General features: G+C 51.1%; 1 protein-coding gene across 7 annotated transcripts in view; it reads right to left on the bottom strand.

Moving 5' to 3' along the window:
* The window catches only part of RNF220 (ring finger protein 220), a 222,848-nt gene that overhangs the window by 127,329 nt on the left and 82,700 nt on the right, over nucleotides 1-12,819 (bottom strand). For 4 of the 7 annotated variants that reach the window (XM_051624653.1, XM_051624652.1, XM_051624657.1 and 1 more), the window contains exon 3: nucleotides 3,854-3,928. The exons of the other annotated variants lie outside the window; for them this stretch is intronic. In XM_051624653.1, the coding sequence (XP_051480613.1) occupies nucleotides 3,854-3,928 (75 nt within the window). The remainder of the gene's footprint in view (nucleotides 1-3,853; nucleotides 3,929-12,819) is intronic. 7 annotated transcript variants of the gene reach the window in all.

Here is a 12,819-nt window from a genome sequence, read left to right as displayed (position 1 = left end):
CAGCCGAAGGTGACCTGTCCCTCCCCATCTTTGTAGCCAGGCTTGGCTGCGGACATGTCCCTCTTTCTTGGGCACAGTCAGCACCTTCAGGACAGCACTGAAGTGGGATAAAACATCCCAGAATGAGCAGAGCTGTTTTTATGCTAACTCTGCCTGCACAATCCCTTGCAGAGTGGCTGAGAGCAGACCCCTGCATCCCAGGGGCCAGGTTAAGCCTCAATGGAAACAACCTCCCCTCGGAGACCTCCCAGCAAGATGGAGCACAGAGCAGCCAGCCCAGCCCAAAATCCACCACCAAAAGGTCTTTAAGCACCCCACCTTTGATCATTCAGACCTTGCTTGGTCTGAGAGGCAAGAGCCTCAGCACTAAGAAGCCAGCCCTGGGGCATGGAGAGGACACAGAGACCTTTTGTGCAGCATGGCCCCTCCATCCCAGTGCTGTCCATGCAGATTCAGCCACTTGGGGCATGGACACATCTCCTGGGAAGACCATGCTCCTCGGTATGATGCTGCCGAGGAGCAAACCAGGACCAACGTGCTACAGAGAGCTGCCACAGAGCAAGAAAACAAGATATGAAATAAATCCAAACTTTTCTGACTCCCTGGTAACCACCAACTGCTTCTCTCATCTGATTTTTCCCCTTTTCTGCTGCAGCAATAAAAAAGGGAAAATCAACATCCAAATGATCTTGTTTATGGTGACTAAATAAGCTTCATGTGCTTAATCCGTTAGAGTTTAATGAATTTATGACTTGCTTTGGAATTTGACAAGGGCTGTAAAAGAGTAATTAACATTTATCAGTGTGTCTTTTACACACACCCCGCCCTCCTCCCGTCTCCTTTCCCTCCTCCTGCCGCCTGTCGCGAAGCAGCACTGGGTATCGGGGGGAATATAAAGGTGATCAATTAATTCTTAATAATCTCAGGGAAAGATTGTAGAGTCGGAGTATGAACTCAGGGAGTGTCAATAAACCAAAGGTTGGTCCCCCACTTCCTGGTGCTGCTGCAGAGGAATGTGGGTGGCTGGGGAGGGGACAGGGCTGCAGAAGCAATGCTCTGGTAGACCAGCTCTGCACCCCTTTCCTTCTTCATCACATTCCACTGGCCTCCAGAGCAGCTTTCTGTCACTGACACAGTGGTTTCTGGGACAGGAGGAGAGCGAGCAGGGGGCTGGTGGCAAATGCAGCCTCCATCTAACACAGCAGCAGTGGCAATTTGGAAACACAACCCCAGTCACTACCTGTACCAGCCAATAGTTCTGTCCTGATAGAACTGAACCTGTTGAGAATGACCCCAAATCCTCACCATCACAACTGCAGGGCTGGCAAACATCTGTTTAGATGGAGAGTGCAGGCAGTGTTGATGGCACCTGCGCCAACCCCCCCTGTCACCCCACTGTCACTCAGTACAGGCAGCTGCCACTGTTTCAGCTCCTTTAGGGCATGAGGGGACATCAGTGCTGACCCCTGAGACAAGCGAGAGGGCTCACACCTTGCTTCTGCCTGGCCCTCCCAGCCCCTCAGCTGCAGTGGAGCAGAGCTGTGGGCAGATACACGATTTGGGGGCTCCAAGGGGACAAGACCAGGCTCCCCTGCACCAGTCCCAGGTTAGGCTGAAGGTCACCTAAAGATCCTGTGGGGTTTCTGTGCTGGGAGCCCAGCACACCCTGTCTGGGATCACCTCCCTTGGCAGCCCTGGAGAGCAAAGCTGGAAGGAGCCACAGCCATCACCTTCCTGGTAGGACATGTCCTCTGCCTCTGTGATGACAGTGTCCTGCTCCCAGCAGTGGCATTTGCAGACATGTGTGACCAGGGTGTGGGCAAGCCTGCATGCCTGGGCATCCATGGAGAAAGAGAGGGGTCAGTGCTCCTGGGTGGTAGCAGGCTCCATGGAGGAGACAGAGAAGCATCTGGGCTTGGCTGTGGGGCAGAGGGTCCTGGAGACCCACAAACAAAAGCTCAGGATGATAAATCCTCAGAGGTTTGAGACTGTCCGGGGATCTGCTCTGGACAGAAACAAACTCTCCCTGTCGAATATAATGGCCCAGAAATAAGCAATGAGGCAGGGATGGAGAGGGCTGGACCCAGGGCGTCTGGAAAATTTCTGCCCAGCCCCACACCAAGCACTAGTGGGGGTGAGAGACGAAGCAGCAATACCCAACCAGCTGGCTGGGACCCCCTTGTTGGGCACACACCCACTAGCTGGATGGGGCAGACTTAGGATTTCTTGCCAGGCAGGAGTTACTTAAGCAAGCCCCAAGAAGGATGAGTGCAGGACAGGCAGGGAAGAGAAGGGGAAAGTAACAGTATAAACTTGCCTTCATTTTACCTGAACTCTGATTTGAGGCCAGCTGGCCAGCATGGGCTGCAGGGCTGTGCAGGGAGCAGAGCCCAGGGGGCAACAGGGCTGAGCCTCCACACAGGGAAAGGAGGTGAGGGATGGGGCCTGCAGTGGAGTCACTCTGCATGGCCAAATTATCAGAGCAGCAGCTCCCAGCAGCCTCCTAGTGAGGATCTCTAACCTTGGGCAGGCTTGGGGTGCAGGAGGCTGCACAGAAGTCTGCCCATCCTGCACACACACATCTAAGAGGGAGAAATGGAAGCACAGGGAGGGGTTTCAGGCCACCAGGAAAGGTTCCAGCACACCAACATCTGCTCTGCTTTCTAGGCAGCAGGTCAGGATCTCCATGGCATGAGTGGCACAGAGACATCCACTCCCAGAATCATTCAGGGACCACTTACTGGTCCCAGCCGCTCTGCCTTGTGCTCAGAGCATGGTGCTCCTGCCACATTGCCATCCAGGCTACCCTCTAGACCCCTGGTAAGACCTCAGGATCCTTCTGCTGTGGAGGAGAGGATGCTGTGGGGCAGTTAGGGGGCAGAGGGAGACTGCACTCCCCCTGCCTGCACTGGCTCAGCCGCTCCCCTGTCAGCCTGTCTAAACAGCATCTCTTCCCGCAGAGACCTGGGGGTCGGCAGCTCAGCATCTCTGGGATTTGTCATGGTATCACCAGAGTTATCAAACAGGCATCCCTAAGGGTTGGGTCAACCAGACCCAACACCATCCAGCTGCCAGGAAAGCAGGCTCTGGGGCTGAGGATATGGATGGGACCTAGGTGGCATTGGGCTGGTCCTCCAAGGCCACCGACACCCTGCCTCACACCAAGCCCATGGCTTCATCCCCTGTTCAAGGCTGGAACCTCCCCAGCTCACCCCAGCATGGCCAGTGCTGCATGGCTCTGCTGGGGTGATGCTTGGCCAGAGCCTGCTGCTTTGCAAGGGCTCTAGTGCATCAGGGACAGCGCAGCCCTGCCCTCCCCTCACTCCACTCAGACACTGCTGACGGTCGTAACAAAGAGCGTTTTATCCAGATGCATTCTCAGTTTCTCCCTCTTTCCACTTCCACTTTCTGTCACCCAGGTGTGGCAATTTTAATACCCATAAATAATAAGGTGGATGGTAACCATAAAAGTACATGCAGCCCTGTGTCAGCTGTTCTCTGCCTGCAGGAGACCTTGGGTCACACTTCAGATGGTAGAGGGTTAGAAGGAGTTAACAGGAGACTCCCAGGTCCCCTAAGCATCTTGCCCATGGTCTTAAGCCCATAAGCAGTGGTGCTAAAGATGATTTTAAGCCATGATTATAAGAAATCTATTGAGCTTTTGGACTCTATAATGACAGATTAACCATTTTAATAAAACACCTATTAATCATGCATTAACCCTTCTCAGCTATTTGTACATTGAATATCAAATTGACAAGGGCATTGGGATTTCTAGGAGGCTTTTGGGGGTGAGGGAGGGGAGGATTCTTTAGGTAACAACAACAACAATAAGAAAATAATGCAAACTTACAGAGGGGGAGAGTTAAAATCATACGATGAGTGGCAGTTGCAGACGCCTGGGGCCCTCTTTGGTTGTCGCTTCTATCTGGCAATCAATTGACAAGAAATTGAGATTATGAAACAATATGCCTGTGATCAAAGGAGGTGGGTATCCTTCCCCCATCTGAGGCCAAATCTCCACTCCCCCAAGGGAACCAATGTCAGCAAACATCAGTGATTTGGCCTTTGGCAGGTACTGGACAATGCCAACATAAATTTTATCCTGAACACATCCTCTAGCCCCATGAGTCTTTATGGCAAACACTAAGCAAGGATGCAACATCCTAAAGATGGATCCTACCAGAGCAACTAGATGCTTGTGATTTTTTTTTTGGAGATGCCCTTGAGAATGAGTCATCTGGAGAGGCAGAGGAAAAAGAAGGGGAAATGAGGAAAGTAAGCACTCCACCATCTCTGGACAGCCAGGAATGAGCAGAGGCTGCTCACCTTCTCTCCTTGCCCACCCTTGAAACCCACAGCATTGGCATGGGATGGTCCAGCTTGCGGACCTGGGCCAGCACATCCTTGGGGCCTCTTGTGTAAGGTCTGGGGAGGCAGGCTCTGCTTCCTCCTGCCCTGGCCGTTGCAGCCTCAGAAACCACCAAGTCCCCGGTGCGTTAGGAACTGCCTGGAGGCCGGAGCTTCCTGCAGGTGCCCCATGCTCATGAATCACACCTTGTCAGGGCTTGGGGTGCTCAACGGCTGGGCAACCACTGAGATGGCCAGGGAGCCCTGCCCTGGGATGCCCCCACCTCCCCACCAAACCATCCCAGCTGGGCAAGGGTTAAGCAGGCATTAATCACACTGTTTGAGAGACATTTCAAAGCCTCTTCCAAATATTATAAAAAATGTCTTTAATCATCTAATAGCGCAAACTCTGCTTGTGATGGATGGAGAGAAGTCGCCTCTCTCCTCCTGATCCTAACAGATGAGGCTGAAGAGCTGCTGCTTTGGGGAGGGGGGAAAGTTGGGGAGGGGGCTGGGGGAAGAGAAGGACATTTCTCAACCTCCCACCAGAGTAGTTATAAATATGAGGTCATACAGCAAGAGATGATAACGCATTAAGGGCTCTTGAGATATTAGTCTGTCAGGCTCGTTAGACACAGCCTATTTGGGGCTGACTGCATAATTAGAGGCTGGGGTACCCATAACTCATTGGTGTTTATAGGGTAGGAAGAGGCTACACTCGCTATCACCCTCAGCACTCTCAGAAGTCATCTTCATCAGACATTGAACCCCACTCCTTGCTACAAAAATAATCCTCCTCTTCCCACAAGCAACTGCTCCTGCTCCCCACCTCCTGCCCTTCCTGCAGCCCTGAGCGCACTGCATGTTGAGTACACCCACCCTTGCCTCTCTTGCAGATGAGGAACAACTTGGCCAAGGTGCCCCAAGATATTTTCTGACCAAGTGGAGAAGTCTTGGCTCCCAGTGCCCTGCCCATGGGACGACTTGCTGGAGAACTCTGCTCTGAAAGAGACTGCATCCCCTGCGTACCCCTCAGCAGCTTCCACAGGAGGTTTGATCCTCCTGTGCCCTTCTACCTTTCCAAGTTGGGCTGGAAACATCTTGGGGAGGTGGATATACTTGTACAAAGATGATCCTGAGGAAGCCTGAGCAGAAATTAATCCCAGAAAAGGCAAAAACATGCAAGTACCCCAGGACAGCTTGTCCCTTCTGACCTGCTTTGAGCATCCCCCACTCCTGCCCTGTTGTTCTTCACCCCTCCATGCTGCTGCACCCAGTCTTCTGGATGCTGCTGGTCTGCCCCAGGGGCTGGGGGACACTGAGTGTGAGGCACCCAGGGATCCTGTGCTTAGTGGGGAAGCTGGTGAGGAGCTGAGCTCTCCATGTTCCCTCCACTTTCTCTTCTCAGTTCTGCCTAGGTGGTGGCAAGCACCAACACAGAAAGGCACTTCCCAACCAACCCAGCCAAAAAATTGAACAAGTGAAACAGGGAAGGGGAATGTTTCCCTCCTGCAACTGTGCAGAGTGAGGGTACCACAAGAGCCATCTCCTGCTTGGAAGGGAACAGAGAGGGAGGAGTGAGCAGGGGTGACAGGCACCCAGTGGAGCCAGCTTTGCAGCCTGAATCTTCCCAGAAGCACATCCCTGTAATTCCTCTTGCCCTGTGGCAGGTGGGAAAATGAAGGCACTGGGAAGGGCAGGGACATTAACATAACAAAGAGCCCTGGCTGCAGGGACTGCCCTGACACTGCTGAAGTCCCTGGCGTGGCCACCCAGTGCCTCATCCCCTGTTTCTTCTGCTCACCTACCATGGCCAGGGAGGGGGCAAGGGGTCTGCAGAGGAGGGGCAACCCCATGGCTTCCCAGGCTGAGGTAGGGTAATGAATCCTGATGGGGGAAGTGACCTTTTCCAAATGCCACATGTCATTGGATTTTACATCACACCAGGACAATGTGCCATGGGTATTAAAATCGTTTTTCCAATAGATGTGTGTGTGTATGTGTGTGTCAGAGAGAGATGTGAGAAAAATAAAATTAAGACATGAAAATTAGGCTGCCTCTAAACATGGCCTTTCAAAAAGACTTAGGTCCTCACAGAGCAGGACTGACAGAGAAGATCCAAGCCCTTTGCTCTCAAGATCACGGATGATTTTGTCAAGGGAGTATGACTTGTCCAAACCCATGACAGAACTAGGGAAAAAAAGCTCAGGAGTCCTGATCCCCATTTCTAAAGTCCTGCAAAGGCTTTCACCTCTACAATGTCCCCTCTGCCATGGAGGGACAACTCCAGGGCTGCTCTGCCCACAGAGGCATGTCCAGATGGATAGGGATCACAGATTAGCTTGCATGTGTGCTCCCGGACACCCACAGGTCTTAGTCCAGGCTGCACACGTGGCGAAAGCAAAGTCCTACATGACAGCCTCAGCCTCACCTGGGCTTCAAAGCAGCCTGTATCCCTGGGGGCCAGCACAGAGATGTGCATGGAGCATCCATGGAATTATCCATACACATGGGTACAGACACCCCCCCATATATGCCAGGATACATTCCCATGTGAAAACACAGTGTAAAAAGGGAGATGCTAGAAGCCAAATTCACTTGAACTCCAGCCTGTTCCCTCAATCTGCAGGGCAATTGTCCGGCTGAAATAACAATGCTGGGACAAAAAAAAATAATTTGAAAAAAAAGGACAAGCTGTGTTTGTTTATTCAGCTTCTTTCTCCCTCTCTCCTCTTGACAATGCCCTGACACTGTGTCCTGCCACGCCAGGGCTGCAACACCAATGGGCTAAATTTATCCCAGCTGGAGCCCTGTTTACGAGCTTTGTTCTGTTTACAGCATGGTCCATCCTGCTCAGGACCAGGCAGTGGCCATCCCTGGGATGGACAGTCTGTGCCTCACCTTCCTCTGCCTCTGCCATGCCCAGGCTGCCCGTGTGGTCCCTGGAAAGATGCCCAACCCCCTGCACTCCACATGTATTTGCACACAGGACAGCTTGTGGCCCTCTGCCCATCCAAGAGGGAATGGGGAGATATGGGCTTGCATGGACTGCTGCTTGCCCAGCATGGCTTGGTGGTGGCCTAGGTGGCCACAGATTCCACCAGTGCTGGCTGGTGGCACACCATTACCCAGGAAAACACTGGGTGCAAGCTCAGCAATGAAGGTGCAGCATGTCCCATGAGAAACCAGCCAGGGACAACCATGCTCCACCATCAAAGCATTAATGGAGTTGCACATCCCATGCAACTATTCCCAAACTGATTCCCACCTCTGGTGGGACACAGCAACTGTGGTCTGCTGGGGAGCAACACCCATCTGCCCCAGCATGAGGGTCTCCAGCAGTTCCAGTCTGCCTCATCTACAGGAGCTGCCTTCAGCAGGGCTCAGTTTGCAACATCTGGGCTCTTATTTGCTGTTTCTTGAGTCCCAGCTAATGAATCTCAACACATAAAATAGTTTAATTAACCCTTTAGCTTCCTGTCAGCATTGACCAGCAGTTTGCAGAGGCCAGGAATCTCAAGAGTGGTTCAGGGGTGACTGCAAATCCTCACCTAAGAGCCTGTGTGCCACCTCATGGCCTGACACCCTTGGTCTGCCCGGGCCCGATCTCAGTGGCTGCTTAGGGGACACCAGCACCCTGTAGATGTGAAATGAAGCAGCTGGTCCTGTGCTCCCTCAGTCTTCCCCATCAGGGGCAGCTAAAAGACATTTGCCTTCACCCCCAGTGGCAAGGCCATTGCTCAGCAGTGATAGATCCCTCTTTGCACCTGCTTGCAGCTGCATGTACTTCGGCTTAATGAGGGAGCAACCTCCTGGCATGCTGACAATGGAGTCCTCTTCCACCAGGTCCTCATCCATACCACAGCCTGCTGCCACCTCAGGAAGCCATCTGCTTGAAACCAAGAGCTCTGGATCACATCCTGTGGTAAGGGAAACCTCATGTGCACATGGAGGGAAAAGAAAGATCTCGCAGAGAGAAGCTGACCTCGGATCGGCTCCCAAACTGCACAAGGGGCTCAAATCTCAGTGCTGACACTGCCTCTGTGCAAGGAAGGGTCCAAGAGCAGCCAGATCTGAGCCAAGGCTCCAACTGCTGAGCGAGGTCCCTGACTGCAGGTGCAGAAGAAGAGAGAGCTACTAAGGTTTTCCTGTTGCTAAAGTTTTTTGGAGACAAGCAGGCTGTCCAGAGCAATGTCCATGGGGGCACCACCATGGTGAACCAGCCCATCTTCAAAAATGCCTCATCCCTCACTGGTCACATTTAGCTGACTTCTTGCCACTGGCTCAGCTTTGGGTTTGTTGTACCCTGGGCTGGGGGAAGAAGCCTTTCTGCACCACATGCCTTAAATCGCACTACCTGGTGAAGCAGAAGCTCCAGGTAGAGCAGAAGGGGGGGTTGTCCACCCCAGCCCAGCTCCTTGCCCAGAGTTTTGGAGATGGTCTGTGCATGACTGTGGGTAGGGATGACTTTGAGCAGAAAGGCTTGTCTACGCAAAGTACTGCTCCCGAGGACCCTCTCCAGTGCTGAGCATTTCGTATTCCAAAAATAACAGCTTGCTCAAACTCACCAGACCCCCTTTCACTCTGAAATACAAACTGAGCTTTTGGGGAATATGTTACCAGTCTGAAAATCACCCTCAGCTCTCATTCACGTTTGCTTCCAAGTACAGGCAGGACATCAAGGGAAGGGCTAATGGAGTGTCACATCTGCACACAAACACGTACATGTGTGCTCCTCACACGTGCGGCTCCTCATCTCCGGAAGAAGATCTTCTCGTCAGGAAGTCATGGCCCTGATTACTTTGTCTTCCACATTTAAGAACATGCCTAACTGCTCCTTGGATAGCTCAATTAGTAAAGTGAATATATTATATAAAGTCTAAAAGATTAAACTATCATAGGCAGCCCATAATTTCATGAAGAAGTCAGGGGAGCATATCCCTCTTATTAACTCTATAACAAATGTGATGAAAATGTTCAAATAGAATGTTAATGCAATGTTACGTGTAATTTTCCCAGGCGATTTTCTGCTGAAATATTTCTTTATTAATAGTAATTGAGGGTATAAATTATGAATGAGGCGATTTTCTCCTTTCACTGGGAAAGACGTACTAATGGTAATAATTCTTTATAATAATTTTTTGGGGGGAGAACAGGGAGGGAGCTGGGGTGAGGGGTTTAAGGAAAAAAAAATCTTTAAAGGGATTGCAAAATATATAGACTAGCAGTGCATGTTTTATGGCAGGGCGCTGTATTTTATATCCATGTGCTGGGCATGAGTTCTGTGAGGGTCTGTACTGTGTGTGCCCTGTGAGATTTGGAGAAGGCAATTGCTTTGCACATTCTCTATCTATATAGATCTATATATAGAAATCTAATATATAGATCTCTAATATCTATATATTAGTATACTAATATATATTATCATTAGTATATATTATCCTATATACACAGGGATATCGTGTATCCTTTTACACACAAGGATGTGTAAAGCCTTGTGTCAGGAGAGGGGCATATGACAACACCCACGCTGTGGGGCTGCAAATGCTGGATTCCTCTCCCTATGCCGTTGTTTAAGGGAGAGAGGGGCAGAACCGTGCTATGAGAGCTACAGGCACTTTTGGTTAGTAGATGGGTACTGAAGGATGAGCAGGTTAGTGGTACAGGTTCTTGCCAATGTATTGCAGACTCTGACACCTTTCCATGCCTCCACCACAGCCAAAGGCATTTCTTTGTACTTGTATTAGGGTTTTGGGGACTTTTTTTACCAGCAAGGCAGCCTGCTCATCCTTACCCCAGCACCTCCAGCCAGGATATTGCACGGTAGGGAGTGAGGCTTGGTTCTACAGCTGCTGAACCTTACACAGCCTCCAAGAGAAGGGGAGTGGGGCTGGGGGTTATACTGGCTCCCAAATGCCACCTTTTCAGGGGACACAGCATAGGGACAGGCACACAGCCGGCCCAGGGACACAAGCTTGCACACCACGGACGGGCAGCACTGAGCGGCACAGCTGCTTGTGGGGAAACAAAAAGTCCTTTTATTGATGCCAGAATGAAAGAGGCAATTTACAAGGGTTTCAGAGCTTGCTTTCCTTCAGGTTGGTATGGTTTTTTAGACAGACCAAATTACTTCAAAATTTTTCCACTCAATCAAAAAAAACAAAGCTGCTTGAGTGCAATTCTCAGCCCCTTCTTGCACGCATGTCTCTTCTCAAAGAAAGACAAAGGAGAAACAAAAGATAGTATCCCTTAAATTTTCATTACACTTCAATCAGATGGAAAAAACCTCTGAATGGTTTAAAACTTTTATACCAAAGAATCTACCTCCCTTGCTATTTTATTTAAAACTTTTGCCAGGGAGAAAACTTTTTGAACAAGCTCTAGTCTATAATGAGTGGAGGAAGAAAAACCTCCTGACCTAGGTCTTGGCCACACAAACTAAAAATCATCCCAATAGCTGTTTAAACAAACTAAAAAGTACCTCTGGTATCGGCTTGCACTGAGGGTGGGTGGCACATGCTGGTACCCAGCAAGTGGCAGAGGTTCTAGACACCCGTGCACGTGGGTGCAGAAGTGCCTCACATGTGTGCAGGTGTATTGGGCAGTGAGGGGCTTCACTGTTCCCCAGGGCCAGCTCTTATATCCCCCAATTCCATGGGAGATTACCCCCTTGCTCAAACTCTCCCTGAGCACTCCACTGGGCTGGAAGAGGAGGCAGAACTGGTTGTTCTGCCAGCAGCTGGGCTGTGCTGCTCTGGCTCTGTCCTTCTCTGGAGGCACTGACCCTCAGGCCTTGCCCACAGCTTACCCTGCACCAGCAGGCTGTGCGAGAGGCTGCGGAAAAGCTGACAAAATCAGCGTGATCCGTCACCGACCCTCCTCAAAATTAGGTTAATAATTTATGATGTTAAATGGGACAGTTAATAGCTGGGCCAGATGATTCCTCAGCTAATCTAGAGCACGGGCTGAGCTGCAACGAGTCCTCTGAGAGTTCATTACACTCCCCAACCCTCGGCACTAGTGCTTTTGGCTCCACTGATACCTACGAGAGGCTGTGGCTGGTGCCACTGGCAACATGCCTAAGACTTGCCCCTCATCAATTAGGAGAAATAAGGAAATCGACAGGAAAATTAATTTCCAAAGAGACAATTCCTCTGACACCTGCACTGCCCTCAGAAAACTAGCGGGTTATCAGAGAAGCCGCCTGCTGGGAGGAGGTTGTGTCTCCCTTCTTGCTGAGCGAGGTCAGGCTGCGTTCCTCGGGGCTGGGAGAGCAGGGAGGGGTGTAAACAACTGAACAGAAGATGCTTTTGCTCCTGGGTCGGGCCCAAGCAGGATCCTTGAAGGGGGCTGCTCAGCCACATTTGAGAAGAGATGTAACACCCTGCTGCTAAAAGTTCCCCCCAGCATCCTTGCCCCAGCACAGGGCAGCTCACTGGCAGCAAGGATTTACACCCTGACTGCACATTTCCAAACCTCAGAGGCAAAGGCTCAGGATGAGAATCTCCAGCAGGTCTTTTGCTTCAAGGAGATTAAGCAGGGTCAGCTGCCCGAGGGACAAGGCACTGCCATAGCGGTCCCTGGGACCAGCCCTCATCCCAGAGCACAGCAGTTGGTGGATCTTCAGCCACTTGCCTGTCTGTCTCTCTAACCTCTCCAAATCATGTCCCAGCCTCTCACCTGCTAGTCAGATCACGCCCAGCCACAGAAACCAGGCATTGGACACAAGACTCACCAAGATTGCAGCCCCTCTCTGTGCCCTGAGCCTTCCTGTTCTCCCTGCCTTTTCTGCTTCCTCCTGGGTCCCAGAAGCCTTCCCAGAGTGTGGGACTGGACTGTCAGGAAACACAAGGACTTACCAAGAGTACATCTCATCTGTGTGATAGGGGCTTTCTATCCCTATCCCATGTAAACCGAACAATTGAAGTTCATGGCATCTGGAGGTAACAAAGACGCCCTGCTACCGATGGTATGCAAGTTTCAGCTGCCCATCCTGCCTCACTTCTCCCTGCAAAGGCCTGATCCCGCAAAGCAGATTTGAAATCCATCACTTTGTGCTGAGGGCACTGTACTGAGAAGTGTTTGGCCTTGCAGGACTGAACCTCAGGGTGGTATTTCTGCAGAAAGCTTGCTGGCTCTGGAACCATGCTCCAGTGAAACACAAAGTAGGCAGGGACCCACCTCACTGACTTCAACTGCACACGGAGACAGAAATAAACTCTTTTCCTCCAGATGGATTGAGTTCCCATCTCACTGGGAGATCGTGCAAAGCAGTGGAAGCCTTAAGCAAACCTGGAGTAGGAGACTGTGGTCATTCCCTCCAGAAGAGCTAGTGATGAGTACCTTGAACTATGCTCCTGAGAGCCTAAATCTATTTTACAAACGGAAAAACTAAGGCACATCAAGTCTGTGTAACTACCCCAATATCAGCAGAAGTATCAGCTATCTATCAGCCTAGGGCTCCCTGTC

The sequence above is a fragment of the Apus apus genome, chromosome 7 (assembly GCF_020740795.1).
Source record: "Apus apus isolate bApuApu2 chromosome 7, bApuApu2.pri.cur, whole genome shotgun sequence".
In the NCBI taxonomy this organism is placed as follows: domain Eukaryota; kingdom Metazoa; phylum Chordata; class Aves; order Apodiformes; family Apodidae; genus Apus; species Apus apus.
The sequence above is the reverse complement of the archived record's forward strand: the minus strand, read 5'-3'. Positions and strand labels throughout refer to the sequence as shown.